The 17770-nt window shown below is 56.4% G+C and overlaps 1 protein-coding gene across 7 annotated transcripts; it reads right to left on the bottom strand.

The window, feature by feature from the left end:
* Positions 1 to 848: 848 nt before the first annotated feature.
* On the bottom strand, positions 849 to 15881 carry DEF8 (differentially expressed in FDCP 8 homolog). Of its 7 annotated transcripts, none has more exons than XM_080644992.1 (12): positions 15826 to 15869; positions 11193 to 11326; positions 10815 to 10912; positions 9885 to 10034; positions 8901 to 9042; positions 7502 to 7619; positions 6810 to 6937; positions 6496 to 6609; positions 5393 to 5473; positions 4540 to 4680; positions 4309 to 4418; positions 849 to 3042 (listed from the first exon to the last, which is right to left on the bottom strand). In XM_080644992.1, exons 5-12 carry the CDS (start codon positions 9033 to 9035, stop codon positions 2940 to 2942), a joined length of 930 nt encoding a protein of 309 aa, XP_080501118.1. In that variant the 5' UTR covers positions 9036 to 9042; positions 9885 to 10034; positions 10815 to 10912; positions 11193 to 11326; positions 15826 to 15869; the 3' UTR covers positions 849 to 2939. The 7 variants fall into 7 exon arrangements, with proteins under 7 accessions (XP_080501118.1, XP_080501117.1, XP_080501119.1 ...); XM_080644988.1 differs by having other exon boundaries at positions 850 to 3042; positions 7502 to 7666; positions 15826 to 15881; XM_080644989.1 differs by lacking the exon at positions 15826 to 15869 and adding an exon at positions 15669 to 15817 and having other exon boundaries at positions 850 to 3042; positions 7502 to 7666.
* Positions 15882 to 17770: the final 1889 nt, after the last annotated feature.

Genomic DNA, 17770 nt, shown 5'->3' with positions numbered 1-17770 from the left:
AACCTACTGTCAGATGGTTCAAAGAAGAAAGAATGAACCAAATGGGGCAAATTGTTCACATGTAGGACATCCAGGAGATAGGTACATGGGAATGTTTTTGCAGCGTTTCTGTAAGTCTAAGTCAAAGTAAAAATAATAATTACTATTTCATAACCTGAAAGGGGGAAAAAGATTGCATCCTCCCCCTAATATCCAAAGTAAAGCTTTAGTTATCTGTGGCTGAGGTGCAGTTCAAACCTTTAGGAATAGGGTTGCTGACAGCTTATCTGGATGGCAACTGGATATAGATGATGAGCAGAGATTTCCGAGGTTCTCTGGGTCATAGGCCCTTTGCGATCCTGGTCAAATCTGCACATTATATCTCTGTAGAAAAGTGAGGTTTGCCCATGATTTGCAGTAGGGATGTATGGCTTCCTATAGTCCAAGGGTAATGGAATAGCCTTGAGTTTCAGTGACAGCCCTTGTAGTGGGCCCAACAAGATGTAACAGGCACGGGACCTGTGACGTTCTTGTGATGCTGGGTCAGTGAGACAATCCTTCCACCATTAGGACACTGAGCATTCTCTGCATACCCTGCTCAGTGACCAGTGACTCCTAGACCCCAAACAGCCCATGAGACTGCGTTCTCATCCATCTCATAGAATAATGGAGGCTGAAGGGAATCGGAGCACTCGGGCCTATGTCTGACACCCATACCTGAGCTCCTCACCCATCAAGAGTGCTTCTCCCCAAACCAGATTAATGGCACTCAATTGGATGGGGCAGGTTGTGGGCTTTTCCTTGAACCCACAATTGGTTTGCCTGTCAACAAACCCTGACCTGCCCTTGATTCACCACACACAGCAAAGTCTAGAGAACACAGATTTAATGAGACGGCTGCAGCATCGTTCCAGCTGGGTGCCCCTCGCTCCTCTCTAAGGTGCTGGCTGTGCAAACTGGTTCCTCTGTGGGTTCTTGTTACAGTGCTGTGGACTCAGAAAGACCACATGTGATTCTGCTTGGAGACTCTGTCATCCGGAAGGGATAGGTGGGGAAGAGGTGTTGGGGCAGGAGGTAATTGAGGGAGCTAAAAAAATAAAAAGTAAAAAAAGCCAACTCTGTCCAACAAATGCATGCTAACATTTCTTCTGGTCACTGATTCTAACACATAAACTCAGGAATGGCTTATGTCCCCATGACAGAAATGTGCAGCTGTGAGAAAGGTGCAGATCTGAGGCACCTGCCCTTAACCCATTGTACACTGTAAGCATCTATAGACACAAGGGGCGGACCTTCCCCACACGCCATGCGAGTCTATAAAAAAAAAAAAAAATGCTTTCCCTAAGTGGCAGCTCTGACCAACTTTAAAATCATTTTTTATGAGAATTTTCAGCTGAAAATATTCAAGAACACCCAAATTGTAATATTTATTTTAACATTCATTGCAAATTGATTTTTTAATTAAACTCAAAATATCGTGGCGTTTGGGGATGGTTTCCGTTTTGGACACGTGGTAGTTAACTGGTTAAACCCTCTGCAACCCTACCAGAGAGGCAGGCTGAGGGCCTGCTGTTGACACCGCCTTGCTTCTCGCTGTCACACTGAGGCAGGTCAGAACAGACAGCAAGAGGATCGCCTAAAGCCGCCACATGACACTGTCTTTAGCACCCCTTGCGTGGGCCAGTGGCCAACAAGCTGAGCTGACCCTTCTGCTGGCTGCAGCCTCTCTTGGGATTCCTAGTCAGAGGTGATAGGGAACCCAGTGGCTGTGTTCCCTGCCCACCACCACTACCTGTACGTGACAGCCAATCACAGGGCAGGGCAGGAAAGACTCTTCCCCCAGGCCTCCCCCTCAAAGGCAGGGTCTCTGATGCATGAAACATCCCTGCAGATGTGGAGGTTGGCTGCAGCTCCCCCATGGAAGCGCTGTGGGCCCCATCCTCCCTCTGGGGTCCTCTGTCAGATGGGGCGTCACACACCTCGTGCTCATCTTCCTTCATGGACTCTAGGCTTCCTGCCTGAACTCACTGGAGCAAATATTCCCAGCACTGGACCTCAGGGTCCCCCAAAAAAGGCCCTGGCTGGTGGTCTTTGGGCTGTCTGGATTCCTCTACAAGCACTGTAGTGGACAGACTATCTCAGGGGCAAATTTGGTCCCCAGAAATGCCACTCAAACCTACTGTAACCTCTGGAACATCTCCCAGGGCCACACCTGGAGGCAGGACCCCCAGCCACCCAGCTCGGAGCACCAGAGTGAGCCAGGCTAGGCCAAGTCAGGAGCCACAGCTGGTCCACCAGGGGAAAGAGCTCCATGGCCCCTTCCCTCCTTGTTGCGTAGAAAGAACCGGGAACCCCTGGACTGGCCCTGTCAATCCCTGTTCTCTCCAGACCTCTAATCTAGGAGAGAGAACCGTGGAGGCAGGGCCAGGCCCTTGGGAGACACCTGTAAAGAGCCTCAGCCAGGAACAACCAGGAGACCCCAAAGAGACAAGGGGTGGGGGATGGGAGCCTCCAGGTAGATCCCAATCATCCACTGCAGGTAAGTCTCAGGCCAAGGCTGAGGGTGTGCAGCTGGCGTCCTCAGGTCTTGTCAGCCACTCCCTGGAAGCCCTCCAGGGTTTTTAGGGTAGCCAAGACCCAGCAGCCTGGCTCCAAGGACATGGGGGGTCTTCACCATGGGGAAGACGGAAAACCCTCCTCACTCTCCTGCCCATGGAGCCTACAGTGGTAGGGGGCACATTCTGGCCCTCACAGCAGCACACCCAGGAAACAGCCAGGCATAGCCCTGAGTCCCAGCAAGACTGGGGGCTGATGGTCTTTGTGGTGCTTTCACCCTCTGACCCAGTGGGTGAGGTCCAGGGGCTGCACCCTAGGGGTGTCCAGAGCACAAGAAACACCTTGACTTTGGCAATGACCGGTAGGGTGGGCTCCAGAGAGGCTTGGGAAGGGTGCCCGTGGCTCTAGGCATCCACGTCTGGACCAGGCTCCTGGAAGAGAGACTGCTTCCGCAACATGAGCCGGGCACACTTGGGGCACGTGGTGGAGTTGTCATAGTAGCAATCCCTGGGGACAGTGACAGGCAGACAGGGTCAGACCCTGGGTACAGGGCGGGGCCTCTGCATATAAAATGTTAGCAGTGAGTCCTCAAGCTTCCTAACTCAGGCTCGCTCTATAGTTGGGGAAACTGAGGCAGTGTCTCCCAAAGGGCACAGCAGGGTCTGTACCACATGTGCCTGCCAGGCCTGTGACTGGCACCTATTAATGTCTGACAAGGACAGTCTGGCTCGGATCTCTTAGAGTCTCGGGGACCCTACCTGCCCCATCACCACTGTGCACTCTGCCCCAGGCACTGTGGAGACACAGGGGCCCATGGGCTAAATTTCTGAAGGGGGCACAGCAGCATTTGACATGTCACACACCATGCAAACGCCTAGCTCAAGGGACTTCACAGCTTCCACATGAACCCTTCCTGTGACAGCAATCCCAGTTCTGCAAAGCTGTGACGTCAGCTGCTGCTATGACCAACAGCAAGTGGCAGGAAACAACCAGTGTGGGCAGAAGAGGGGGGGTGCTGTCCCATCTGAGGCCACTGTGAGAAGCTGTGCAGGGCCCAGCAGGCAGACTCATATTATTAGTAATTGCGCTTCTTAAACAGTTAAAATACTTCCTTCCAATTTATGTATATTATTTTCCCAAACACTCACTAAGTCTTTAATTCATAAATGCTTACGTTGTTTAACCTAAATACTTAATGAACAAAATGTTAGGTATTTCTTTTAGCCTAGAGAAGTTTGAGAAAATATATCACTTGGACATTAGAAGTGCCAGGAACTAGATTTAGGAAACCATGCCCTATGCCAGTGGTCGGCAAACCGCAGCTCGCGAGCCACATGCGGCTCTTTGGCCCCTTGAGTGTGGCTCTTCCACAAAATACCACGGCCTGGGTGAGTCTATTTTGAAGAAGTGGTGTTAGAAGAAGTTTAAGTTTAAAAAATGTGGCTCTCAAAAGAAATTTCAATCGTTGTACTGTTGATATTTGGCTCTGTGAATGAATGAGTTTGCCGACCACTGTCCTATGCTAATCCTGAGAGGCCAACCTCAGTCCTGGGGATAGGGAAGCAGGACAGCCGTGGGGCTCACACAGGGGCCCTCCCCAGCCCCACAGGTGCTCGTCCCAGTGGATCTTGCGATTCAGGCACACACATCAGGGCCTAACTCCCTATCTAGGATCAAGGCAAAGGGCTTTGAAAACCAGGCAGCAAAGACCAGGCCCCAACCATCTTTCCCCTGTCCCTCTCCCTGTGGCTGGGGCGGGAGGGGCACACCAACCTGTGGAAGACGGCGGAGCAGTCACTGCACACGGATGTGTGGCTGTCGAAGGGGAATAGCACGTCACCTTCTCTGCAGAGCTCACATACGAAACCCTTGGCCTGGCACCGCTGGGGGTGGGGTGGGAGCAAGTCAGTGCTGCTCCAGAGGCACCTGAAGCCAGGACACACCACCCACCCTGCCCTGGGGGCTGGGCGAGGAGAGGTGCCTGGTCCTCGGTGGGGTACCCACCTCACAATCCAGCTTGATGTGCTTGGCGAAGAGCGTGTGGGTCTCGGTGAGCGAGCATCCCAGGCGGCCCGTGTGCGCGTCCAGGAGGTCCTGCACTGAGTACATCTCATCGTTCTCCACAAAATGCTGCCGGTCCTGGAGCTATGGGTCCAGCAGCCATGACTCCAAGCCCCAGGAGGCCCCCTCCCCCTGCCCACCCACCGTCTGGGCCCTGGGGGCTCGTGGTAGAAACAGGCATCAGCCCCTCCAGCCACACTGGCCACCTTGTTGCTGCCCACGCACCCCACCTCTGCCTGGAACACAGCTCTTCCTCCCGTTTTGACCCCAACATTCCCACGCCCTTCTCTGCCTCCTCTTGTCCACAACCCTCAGCAACCCCGTCAATAGCTCATTTTTCTTGTCTTCCCCCCGAAGGGCCCCTCTGAGATGAGGCAAGGATCTTGTTCTGTTCACTGCTCCCCAGTATCTACAACAGTGTTTGCCCATAGCAGGCACTCAGTGAGTATTGGCTGAACGAACAGGTAAGCCTTGCAGAGTGTGCTTCCTGGTCCACCCTGCCCGGGCAGGCCTGCGCCTGGTCCACGTCGTGGAGTCACATAGAGGCTGCAGGGACGACGCCTGCTTCTCACAGCGCCCCACACACTGATGTGATCAGAGGACACTTGTGGGGTAGAATGCCTGTTTGCTTATGACAGACCTGGTGCTGCCTGGGACAGTGTGGGAGACCCTCTGCTAACGGCTGTTGTGCCAACACAAACTGTCGAGCCATCTGAAAAAGACCTGCGCGTGACGGGTCCTCCTCTGTCTGGCTGTTTCCCACCTGCCCTCACACCTCCCTGGGCGGGCGTCTGACCTGCAGGAGCAGACGCGCTTCCATGGCTTCCTTGCAGGTGATGAAGTATGGCTTCATGAGCAGGATGTCCTGGCGCAGCTTCTGTGGACAAGAGAGGCAGGTGGGCCCCTAGGCCAGGGCAGGGCTGCCCCAGGGCACTTCTGTGTGGCCGTGGGGGCTGGCCCTGTCGGGAGTCGTGTCATCTGACACCCCCCAGGAAGGGCCTTGTTGTGAGTGCTCCAGCCAAGCTCAAGGGCAAAGCACAGCTTCCAGGCCAGCCAGGACCCTGAGGCTCCGTCACCCTGTCGCTCTACCCCCCACGTCCCAGAGGGATGCAGAGCCCTCCGCAGCCCAGGTGGCCTTGGCTCTGCCTCAGTCACCTGCCCTGTAAATGGAGTCTGATCCTTTCTGACTACCTCCTGGCCTGGCACTGCTGGGCGAGGAGAGAAGCCTGGCATCTCTCCCGGCTGTCCCACCAGCCACCTCCCTCCTGAGCACTGGAGCTGGCTGGGCTGATGAGATTGCCACACGTGTAAAAGGCACAGGGAATTAAAAGACGGAGGACAAAAAATAAAAAGAATGTAATCTATATATATAACAGCCTAAGCAACCATTATGACTGAAACAACTAGTGGCTATGGCACACACTAACCACCAGGGGGCAGATGCTCAACACAGAAGCTCCCCCCTGGTGGACAGCGCGCTCCCAGCTCCCACAGCCAACCTCCCCTGGTTCCCCCCGCCCCCCTCCCCCACCCGGAAGGCCCTGGCTGACAGCTGGCATCCAGCAGGCCCCGAATGGGACTGAGCGAGGCTGCCCTGATAGGCCCTGACTGCCGGCCTGGCCTAGAGACCCCACCCGTGCACGAATTTCATGCACCAGGCCTCTAGTGTCTTAATAAGGTATAGTGATTATAGTCAAACAATCTTCTGGGTATATTGGGTGAAATAAATATGTTATTCAAAATAACTTTACCCGTTTCTTCTTACTTTTTTAATGTGGCTACTAGAAATTTTCACATTTCCTCTGGGCCTAGAGGACAGCTGACGGGCCAGTAACCTAAGCAGGTGGGTCTCTCCTCAGCTCTCACAACACAGGGTCGCTGCCCCCACCCGGGCCTCACCCGTATCTCCACCAGCTCCTCCACGTAGTTGAACAGCAGAGGGTTGATCTCCCGAAGCCTGAGCACTGGCCGAGACACCATCAGTGCCAAATAACGCAGGCTGCAGCGGGACACCTGGGGGAACGTCAAGGAGTGGCACACACCGGCCCCCCAGGCCCAGCCACTCCCCCACCGCCCGCCCGTCAGCACCTGACCACACCCCTATCCCGATGACCACGCCCCAGCCCACCTCCCCTCCCCCCACCCCGCCAGGCCTCCTGGAGCCACGCCCCTTCACGCCCCCCAGGGCCGCACCCCAGCCCTCCCACCCTCACCTTGCGTGGCTCGAAGTCCCAGTTGTGCACCACGCGTGCCGGGATGACCGCCAGGTCGTTCCAGTGGCAGTGGCTGCAGTAGTACTGGCCCGTGTAGTCACACTGCCGGGCCTCACTGGGCACACCCCCTGTAGAGGGGGTGGGTTGTTACAAAGCCCCAGCTACTTTCAGGGTCCCAGCCACACGCATGTGCACAGGGCTTCTGCCGCACATGGTGCTGGTCCCATGGTCCAGCTAAACCCACAACACACAGGGGAAGAGCCATGGGACATCAGGCAGGTCAGGACGTCTGACTACCCTCAATTTTCTCATCAGTAAAATGGGACAAGAATAGGACTGCCCGCGAGGACTGCTGAGCGGACCCAATGATTCAACATTACAAAATCTCTAAGGCCTGACACAGTGCATGCCAACTGCGGGCTTTCTGTGACAACAGGGCTGCACACGGGAGGCTGAGTGCAGGCCCTCCAGCTCCGCGGTACTCCTAGTTGACCTGGGCTGGAACCCCAGTCTGCCTGTACCACGTGGAGAAGTGCCATAGCAGTCCCGGTCGCTTCCCCGGGAGAGGGAGGTGGCACCTGCAGGAGCCATGCTGGCCCAGCCACCTGATGTACCCAGTGCTCTCCCCCAGATGTTGGCCTGTTACCCTGCCCAGGACAGCTGCCTCCACCTGCCCGTTCCTGGACACTCACGCAGAGAGATGGGTGCCCGGCACTCGGCACACCGGTAGTCCTGGCTGTCCAGCCCTGCCTCTGGGCAGATGTTGAGCTCGTACTCGGCTTGGTGGCTGACTTTGGAACGCACGCAGGGCTTGGAGATGAGGTTCAAGCACTTGCTGTGACAGCGATAATAACACCCTGGGGGTGGGGGGACCGGTAACATGCCTCTTAGAGGTAGGGGGGGTCCTGCGGCCCAGGCTGACCTTCAGCTGCTGGGAGCCCCAGAGGGGCTACTCGGATTTCCAGGCCAATCCAAGAGCTTCTCACCGCAGGTCCCTCGGCCTGAAGGAGTGTGCACTTTGCCCCTGAACTCCAGATTCGAACCTGCCATTCCCACCTGGACACCTAAAGGGCTTTAAACCCACCTTGTCTGAGGGGAACTTAGGCTTTTCCTTACCAAACCCACCCCAGTGTTCCCATCTCAGGCCTCAGAAACCCCATCATTCCACCTGCTGAGACGGAAAACTATAAATCCAACCGTTCTCTCATGCACCCGTTTCTAGTCCTTCAGCTAGCTCTTTAGGGACCACTTCTCACCCCCAACCGCCCCACCCTGGTCAGAGTGCCATCCTCCTCCCCCTCTACCTTGCATCCCTCCTTTAGTCCACGCTCAGCTCAGCAGCCAGAGTGACCCTGTTACTATTTAAGTAGGTGCAGCATCTGCTGAAGCCACAGCTCACTCACAGGCCCAGCAACCTCTGAGCCCACATCGACCACACCTCCTCTCAGAAACAACGCTCCAGCCACGCTGCTCTCTGCTCTTCACTGAAGACACCGCACACACGGACCTCAGGGCCTTTGCACAGACACCTCCCGGCAGGAACCTTCTTCCCCAGATACATACCTGGCTTGTCCCTGACCTCCAAGTTTTTGCTTAAATGTCACATGATGCCTTTTGATTCCACCCTAAAGCCACACCCACCCCTCTCCCCGACACATGCTTTTCCCTTTTCTTGTTCTTCTTGACTGTACTCTATTGTCTAACACACCATGTCCTTCGCTTATTATTCGCCTTCCAATGGCGTTTTCTGCAGTGATGGAAGCGTCCTATCTGCACTTCCCTCCTGTGGCCATTGAGCTCTTGTAATGTGGGTAGTACAACTGAGAAACTAAATATGTACTTTAATTCATTTAAATTTAAGTTTGAATAGCCATGTGTGGCTAGTGGCCATCATACCAAAAACGCAGGTGTGGGTGGAGCCTGGTGAAGGTGGGTTTCCCTTATTCATGCCCAGGGCTCAGTGAACACCAAGTACATGGTTGAGAATCAAGTCACCTGAATACTAGATACAGCAGCAGACCTGCGAGGTCTCTGCCCTGCCCTGGGGACCTGACTGCCCACCCAGAGGAGCCGGTCTGGGTCCCTGCCCACCTGTACAGGTGTACCAGGTCTGAATGAGCCCCCAGATGATGGTGTTACATTTGTCGCACGTCTGCTTGACACTCTTGCTCTTCTCCTTGTAGAAGCGATGCTCCAGGAGGACTCGAATGTTGGGCTCATCTTCATTGGGGTCCTGGAGAGAGCCCAGGGCGGGGTCACAGGTGAACCGGGGGTCACAGGTAAGCCCCTTGACTTACTTCTTCCAGGGATCTCTTTAACAGATTGAGTTTCTCCCAATGTCACCCCTTTTCTCTTTAGCAATGGAACACCCCTGTGATCAGTCAGGCCTGGACCACCTTTTCAGCACCCCTTGCACCTGGCTGCTGCACCTAGGGCCAAGGATATGTGAGCAGGAGGGACAGGACCTTCTCTGCCCTTCCTCCCTTCTTTTCTGCTGGCTCAGTGCAGCCCAGATGGGAGTGTGGTCACCCAGGGACTGTCAGAGCAACAGGAAAGGAGGACCTGGGGTTGCCATCACCATTACCTGCCACGGGTCCTGGACCACCTATGGCATCTCTATGAGTAAAATGACACATCTAAGTCCTTTAAGCCACTGTGGTTTGCAGTCTTTGTTACCACAGCCTTATCTACATCCTAATGAATACAGCACTTTCCCAATTCCCAGGGACTCACGGGCCAGTGCAGCCAGGCCAGATGCACAGACTCCAGGACGACATTATAGACACGGTTTTTGGCTGCCAGGATCCATCACCCTGACCTTGTCACCTTCAGGAAGCCCCGCCTCCCAATCTGAGTCACGTGGTTCAAGGTGGGACTTACTTCACCCGCTCACTACAGTGGGTGGGCACATGACCCAGGACTGGCCACTTAAGATCAGACTGATGGAGAAGGAGTCTGCACATGGACCGAGAGCCCGTCTCTCTACCTGCCCTTCTGCTAGCGCCTCTGCCAGCCCAGGCCTCCCGACTTCCACGCAGTTCCAGCTGCCTCCCTGGTGGGCTGCCCGGCACCTGCCTTTAGCTCCTGGAGCTTCAGCCGGAGGTGGATGAGCCGCACGACGGCGTCCTGCTGCCGCTCTGACTGCTCGGGCAGCTCCAGGATCACCTGCTTGCACTCCTCGATGGCCTGCCGCAGCTGCTGGATGTCAGAGGCCAGGAACAGACCCTGGGGGACACACCAGTCACATGGCCGCCCACAGTCTCCCGTCCACGCCAGACCCATCCTCATGGACAGTTAGGCCCGGAGCAGACCTTGCTCAAGGCCCAGGGAAGGTAGCAGCCCAGGCAGGAGCCACCCCACCCCACCTGCCCCCCAGCTGGACCCATCTACCCACAGGCCTCTGGAGACCTCATTCAGGATGTTTTTCAAAACACAACTTCCTTCTTTTAGAAATTTGCTCACTTTTCTGGCCATGTTATTTCACTAAAGCTGGGGAAATGACCCTGGCCTGTCATCAAGGAGAGGAAGTGGCTTCCGGCTTAATCGCCAGGCCCAGAGATGGCCCAGACCCTCCCCGCAACCCCCAGCACCTCACAGTGACCAAGCAAACCATACAACAAAACACACAGCAGACGAGAGAGGCCATCCCGGCTGCGAGGCTGGTGGGGGCTATGGGCAGGGAGTTACCCTCTCTCCCGCCCTCGCGCGCCCCCTCTCCCCCCCACACACCCCGCAGATGTCTATGGAACCCCAGATGAAGTCGGTCCTTCACAAGAAGCCAACGTGTAGGGAGAGGAACAGCCCTACAGGAGAATAGCAGCCCCCAAACCCATTTCCCAGGTCCAGCCCTCAAATGGGTTTTGCTGATGGGTGTTAGGTGTCACGTGGGCCTCAGATGTAAAGAACCTTAGCTGAGATGCACATGACCCCTCTGCCTGGTGTATCCCCCCGCCCGCCCCCCCCCCCCCAAACCACACACACACACACACACACCCTGAACCTTACCACGGGGCGGGAGAAGTGGTTCTCAGACAGACCGAGATCCATCACACGCTCGGCACAGTGGAACTCCGGCTCCCCAGGGGCCAGCTCAGGCAGGGTCTCTGGAGTGAGCGAGTGCAGGTGTGGAAGGCAACAGAGAGAAGTCAGTCTGCCTTTTCCTAGCAGAAAGCTGGGTAGCTGGGGGTCAGAAGGGCCCCTGAGGTTCAGGGAGCCCACAGGAGGTGCTGAGGGGAGCCTGGCCCTGCCCCATTTGCAAAGGAACGTGTGGAGAGAAGGAAGCTGTGGGGGAAAGCCAGCACCTTCCACCAGGGAGGGTGGGTGGGTGCTGGTGTGAGGGTCACACTGCCCACCCAGACCTCCACCCCGGCCCCCGGCACCCACCTTCAGAAGCGACGTCTGGGGCCTCCTCACCAGCCCTCTGTTCATGCTGCCTTGCCCCACGCTGCTTGTTGAAGGGGTTGAGGTGGGCCTGCCGGAACCGGGCCAACTTCTCATCATATTCCATAGCATCCCACCTGCAGGGCAGAGCAAGGCAGGGGCAGAGGTGAGCAGGCAGCTTCCAGATCACCCGTCCCGACCCCTCTCTGCTTTTCGGGGGTTTCAGAGGGATGCCTGGCCTCGTTCACTCTCCATGGGGGTCCGGGGGGAGGCCCACACACCACAGCCTCCACCCTCAGCGAGTCCCCAAACCAGCTCAGCCCCTCACCCAGGCCTCCTGGTGTTCCCCTCAGTAGGAGTGATGGCGTCCAACACACTCCCAATACTCACAGGCAGGGACAGGAGGACGTGACCTATCCCAGGGTGCCCTGCAGGACAGCCTCCCAGCACAGAGTCCTCTGGTCCCAGGTGCCCCATTTAGTTCCAGCCCAGCCCCGCCCCACTGTCCACTGAGAGGGCTCACTGCCCCCACGACACACACCCACCAGGACTCAGTTCCTCACTCCTGGCCCACAAACAGCTACTTCTTCTCCATCAGACCACCCCACACCACAGCCCCGACCACAGTCCGTGATGACCGCCGGAGCACGGTGCTGGAAACCACGGAGCCAGGCCGGGCCCAGACCAGCTCTGCCACCTGCACGCGGCCTTGGGCAGGGCCCTTCCCTGGCCTGGGTTCCGCTGACACTCCACGTGGCCCGCGTCAGTGGCCTCAGACCTTGGGATCCCAGGAAAGAGGCAGGAAGTGCCTACGTCACTGCCTGCACTGCTCCCCCCGCTGAGAGCTCAGCAAACTGTTCACACGGCTGCTATGGCTCCCACAGAGAGGCAGGGGCTTTGGCTGGGGGCAGTTTACATCCAGGTCCCCACACCGAACTAGCTGGGCCACATTCCCTGGCCTCCAGGGAGAAATGAACCTCCAGGAAGGAGAGTGTTAAAAAAACACCACAAAGATTTGTACTAAGCGCCTGGGCGCAGGTTACACTATCTCTACACCCGCTTACAGTCAGAGGTAATTCCTAATTGTAAGACAATCCACCCCAGCCGGTTTGGCTCAGTGGATAGAGCATCGGCCTGAAGACTGTAGGATCCTACAGTCAGGGCACATGCCCAGGTTGCAGGCTCAATCCCCTGTAGGGGTGTGCAGGAGGCAGCTGATGAAATGATTCCCTCTCATCACTGATGTTTCTATCTCTCTCTCCCTCTCCCTTCCGCTTTGAAATCAATAAAAATATATATTTTTAAAAACACAATCCCATGATTCTTACCTGCCCTTCCCCCAAGAAAGAGAACTGAGCACAGAGGGGACAGCCCCACCCAGGGTCACCCCCACCCTGCCCACTGCACCGCCAGGAACCCCCCGCCACCTCTGGGACCTGTTTTCCTGTCTGACCTCTGTGGTGGAAAGTGGCTGGCAGTTCCACTCCGGCAGAGCCTAGCACCACGGACTGTCTGCCCCCAGGTCAGGACAGGGGAGGCCCAGGTGCATGGGCTCAAGCCCCCTCTCCTATTACCTGACGGCTTTAAGCAGCTCACACAGGGTGTTTAGACCCCGATGCCCAGTGACCCCCCAGCCCCATGGCTGGTGCCAGTGTCCCAGGAAGCACCCTCACCCTCCTTCCTGGGGTGACAAAGAGTCTCTGCTGGACCAGACTCTATTCAGGCTCCTGAACTCTCCCAGGCCCATCTGTGCTCTTCCGTGTGAAGTCAGTCTTAGCAAATATCCTGCTAAGTTAGTAAGTCAGTTTGGCAAGAGTCCCTCACCCTCATATCTGATTGGGGTCCTCGTTCCTCTCCCTGCCCCTGCCCCCGCCTCAGCTTTCAGAGATGTTAGGTCCGTTTAACCAGAATCCCCTGCACACTCGACGTTACCGCTTAGCAATGTTTCATCCGCTGACCCCATCCTGCCCCTGGCTATAAGTCAAGTGGCCAATGCTGTAGCCAGAGTTCAGGTCCATACAGAGGTTTCTATCCCCTATTGCAATCCTCCTGAATAAAATATGTTTCTACTGTTTTAGCAACAGTACAGGTCTGGTTTTATGTTGATAGTGAGGAACCCTGCTGTGTTTTTAAATTTTTTTTATTTGTATTGATTTCAGAGAGGAAGGGAGGGATAGGAACATCAATGAGAGAGAATCATTGATCAGCTGCCTCCTGCACACACACCCCCTCCCCCCCCCCCCCCCGCACTGGGGATCGAGCCTGCAACTCAGGCATGTGCCCTTGACCGGAATCGAACCTGGGACCCTTCAGTCCACAGGCTGACGCTCTATCCACTGAGCCAAACCGGCTAGGGCGCGAACCCTGGTTTTCATCTTATCACATGATTTCCCAGCCGCTGGATGTTGTCATGTGACTATGTTCTGACCAATAGGATGTAAACAGAAAGCTCTCCTGAGACTTCGGGGGATTGTTCTTTAAAGGAGGGGTGCCCCTCTTCATCTCTTCCGGCCTCTTGCTGTCTGTCTGGGATGCAGATGTAAGGGGTGGAGCTGGAGCAGCCACCTTGGGTTGTGACACAGAAGCCCTGTGTTGCTCACCCTGGGTCTTCATTAAAATGAGGAATAAATAAAATTGTTTAAAGCACTGCTATTGGGAGGGGGATTTCTGTCTTTTGTGGCCAGAACAGATCCTAACCTATCACCCTGCATCCTTCTGGCCTTATTCAAATCCCAGCTCTGCGAGCACCTCACTGTGTGACCTTGGGCAAATGCCTAAACCTTTGCTTTCAAGTTCTCATGTTTTAAATGGGGATAATAATGGTGCCCACTGTATAGTGTTGTTGTTACGATTAAATCAGGTTCTGAGCACCCTGGTCAGCACATAGTAAGCATCCCGTAGATACTGGGTAACACTTACCACGGGCACTATTATTATCAAGAAGCAGACAGACCTGATTTACACCTGCCTCTCCCAGCGATGAGCTATGTGACCCCATTTTCTCGTCATAAATAAGGGAGCATGCCTACCTCCTGGGGTGGGTGGGAGGACTGAGCGCTTGTATACGGCGGAGAAGTACTGTCCAGAGTTGCTGCTGAACAGACGGACACTGCCATCACGTGCGGACAGCCCGCCCAGAGGTCTCTGCCTGGAAACCTCCCAGCACTTAAAATACGGCCAGAGGAGCCCTGCCATGGGTCAGGGCACGTGCCAGGAGGCAACAGATCAGTGTTTCTCTCTCTCTACCACTCCCTTCCTCCCTCTCTAAAACAACAACAACAAAAACATACTAAAAATAGATATGGCTAGAGGAACTCAAAGGCAGGAACAAGTCAGCTCTGCCCAGCAGCTCTCATTGGCCGCCAGCTTCCTGCAAAAAGCTTTCATTCACCTCCGCGTGGGCGGTGCCAGTCCCAGGCCTGGCACAGAGGCCCTGGATAAATAAATGAGTGGGGTGAGTTCACCTCTGTCAGCCTCAATCTCCCTCCTGACAAGTTGGAGAATCACATTTTCCTCTGGGCGGCCAGGGGTGGACAGATGATGTTCTCACACAGGGGCCCAGGGACACCAGCTACCCCCACTGCCCAACAGGGTCACCCCACAGAGAGCTCAGCCCTCACAGAGGAACAGTCCGGAAGGCAGAGACTGGGAAGAATAAAGAAAACCGGCCACCCAGAGACTGCCTCCCCCGGACAGTGCCCCTCTCGTGGGGCAGAGGGCTCCCTGAGGAGCAGTGAGAGGGTTAGGGATAAAGCCCAGGGCTCCCGGGTGCTGAGGGACCCCAGGCTGAGACTCCGACGCCCTCACCGTGACTGAGCATGTCCTGCCTGTGGCTGGAACACGGAGGCCCTTATCACCCCAGCCACCCCTGGAGGTCCCCAGCATTCCTCCTGGAGAGGGAAGGTCTCCATCCATCCTATCTGCTCACACCTTGAAGGAGGCGTGCCAAGATCCCGCAGGGAGCGGCAGCAGGGTCACTGTCCCTTTAAGGATTGTTTGTCCCTGAAGCCGGGTAGGGTGGCCACCTCCGGCCTCAGGGACCCAGCCACCCCCAAATGGTACCGCCTCTACTTTCACTCCAAACAACAAGCATACACTCGGGGGACCCTCACTAACCAGCTCTCATAGGGGCAGGTCTGTTTCATTCCCCCGCCCCACCCATTTGATAGGTGAGGAAACTGAGGCTCGGAGTGGCCCAGCCTCTGCGGAGGGTGGCACAACCATGCGGGTCCCTAGGGCCTTACGAATCCCACGGACAGCGAGTGTTGACAGCCGGAAGCAGTGACAGGCAGTGACAGTGTCACGGGGGGAAGGGGGGGCATCCCCCGTCTGGGGTGCTAAGCCCTGCCCCAGCGTGTGAGGGGCAGCCGAGGCCACCAACACCCCCTGCGCCTGGGTGAGAACCGGAAGGCAGGCGTCCTGACCCGGCGGGTCTGAACCCTCCTGGGCGCGGGCGGGCGCCTTGGGCAGATCCCTCACCCCCTGCGTCCTCGGTGACCGCGTCGGGAAAAGGGGCTGCCCCAGCTCCAAGAGCGGCAGGCCGAGTGGGCACCCGAGGGCCGGGAGCCCCGGTTCCCTCCACCACCAGCACCCCCCGCCCTCACCGACCCTCCTGGGCTCCCCCTCCGCCGCTCACCTGACCGCCGCCGCCCTGGCTACATTGTATCCCGCCCGCCCTCCACGCTACATTGTATCCGGCCGCCGCCCGCTGCTGCCGCCTGTGGCCCGGAGGCTCATGGCACGCGCGCCCGTCCTTGCCATGTCCCCCTCCGGGAAATGGGTGATACTTTATCTCGCCTGTTCAAGATGGTATGGCCAGGCAAGGGTGGGGAGGGGCTGCATAAATCTAATCCACAACACTTTTGAAAAAATTGGTGGCTTTTCTTTTTCTTAAACCCCAGGGGTTGAGCGGAATAGAAGGAATAGGGAATGAGGGGCAAGCATCAGCCCCAGCGCGCTGGTCCACCTGCCGACCCTAGGTGGTGTTCAGAGCTGTGCATCTACACGTTTTACAGAGGAAACTGAGGCTCAGTGGAGGATGGGGGTGGGGTGGTGCAGAAGCCAGTGTTCCCCGTCCTTGCTTTTTTTCCTCTCCGTAATCCTCATCGCTGTCTTATACATTTTTACTCTAATTGTCTGTCTCCGCCCACTCACCCCCAGCACCACCACCACGGGAAACTAAGGGCTGTGGGCAAGGGTTTTGTCTGCTTTCTTCACTGCTTCTGGGGCTACAACAGGGAGCACAGTGGCACTTAGCTCCATGGACGGAAGAAAAGGTCCCGAGAGGCTGGCCCTGGGGGGAGGGGGGGAGGGGGCGGGGGGGGGGGGGGGAAATGTCCCACCTGGCAGGTGGCCCACTGCGCAGACGCAGACGCAGACGTGTGTTAGCACCAGCTGTCCAGCTGAGGATCCAGACAGGAACGTGCAAGTGCAAAGGCCCAGGAAGCGAAAGCCTGCTGTGCCTGTGAAACGGAAAGCAGGTCAGTGCGGCCAGAGTTGGTTCCCTGAGTTGGTTCGGTGGAAGGGAAGTGAGAGGACTGAGATGGGGCCATTTGTAAACACACGACTTTGATTTGTGCTGAGACAGGCGTCATTGAAAGTATCCTTTTCCTTAGCAGCTTAGTGAAGTATTGTGCGCATACAGTAAAGTGCACGTGGGTAAGTGTTCAATCTGAAAGCTTAGCCATGTGCAGGCACCTGAGAAACGATCGCCATAATTAAGTTCGTAAGCCTGCCTTGACCAGGTGCTTCCATTGGTTAAAACATCGTCCCATACACCAAAAAGTGGCGGGTTCGATCCCCGGTCAGGGACTTGTTCTTTGCAACTGGGAAAGCTTCCTAGAGGGGGAAAGGGACCTGGCCACACGCCGTGGCCCTGCTGCTTGCAGCTGCGCCTTGGGGCCGTTTCGCCTGTCTGCAGGCCTCAGTCTCTTCATCTGTAAGCATCTGCCTGTCAGGGTTGTGACGTAGTGAAGAGCTCACCACCATGGGTGCTGCCAGGAGCCCCCAGTCTGGGATGATTGGCGTTAGCAACTCAGAAACCATTGCTTAGTGTTAACATGCCCAAGTGGAGTGTTGTTTATCTAAATCCCAGTTTCACTGGGCATGAGGTCATCCATCTCCTAGCTCCCAAACAGCCCCTGCCCTTGGCCAGGCAGAGGGCACAGGGAGGGTTGGGACTAGAGTGTGCCTAGGTATGAACGCCTTGGCCCTTCACCCAGACTGCAATGGGCAGGTGGACCTGGGCAAGACAGCCAATGAGGTGGCTGACCCAAAACACCTGCAATAGGGTCACCCACGCTGGGTGGTGTCGGGCCTTCTAGGAGGTTCTGAGACGAAGCAGCCACTGAGCTGGCTCCTCCTGCCCCTCCTGCCCATGTGTCCCTGCAAAAAACTCCCCTCGTTAATAATAACAGATACAGCCCGGCTGGCGTGGCTCCGTGGTTGAGTGTCGACCTATGAGCCAGGAAGTCACGGTTCCATTCCTGGTCAGGGCACATGCCCGGGTTGTGGGTTCCATCCCCAGTGGGGGGCGTGCAGGAGGCAGTGGATCAGTGATTCTCTCATCATTGACGTTTCTA

This window comes from Plecotus auritus (assembly GCF_963455305.1).
Source record: "Plecotus auritus genome assembly, chromosome: 10".
Classification (NCBI taxonomy): Eukaryota; Metazoa; Chordata; class Mammalia; order Chiroptera; family Vespertilionidae; genus Plecotus; species Plecotus auritus.
The sequence above is the reverse complement of the archived record's forward strand: the minus strand, read 5'-3'. Positions and strand labels throughout refer to the sequence as shown.

What these genes read in the sequence shown, in the direction of transcription:
- DEF8 (XM_080644987.1), bottom strand. Translation starts at nt 15,334, where the DNA reads ATGAAACAGACCTGCCCCTATGAGAGCTG. An exon ending in ACCTGCCCCTATGAGAGCTG is followed by an intron (nt 11,327 to 15,305) that starts GTTAGTGAGGGT and finishes TCTGCCCTGCAG; the next exon opens with GTGGGATGCTATGGAATATG. An exon ending in TGCTCCGCCGTCTTCCACAG is followed by an intron (nt 3,043 to 4,308) that starts GTTGGTGTGCCC and finishes CACTGTCCCCAG; the next exon opens with GGATTGCTACTATGACAACT.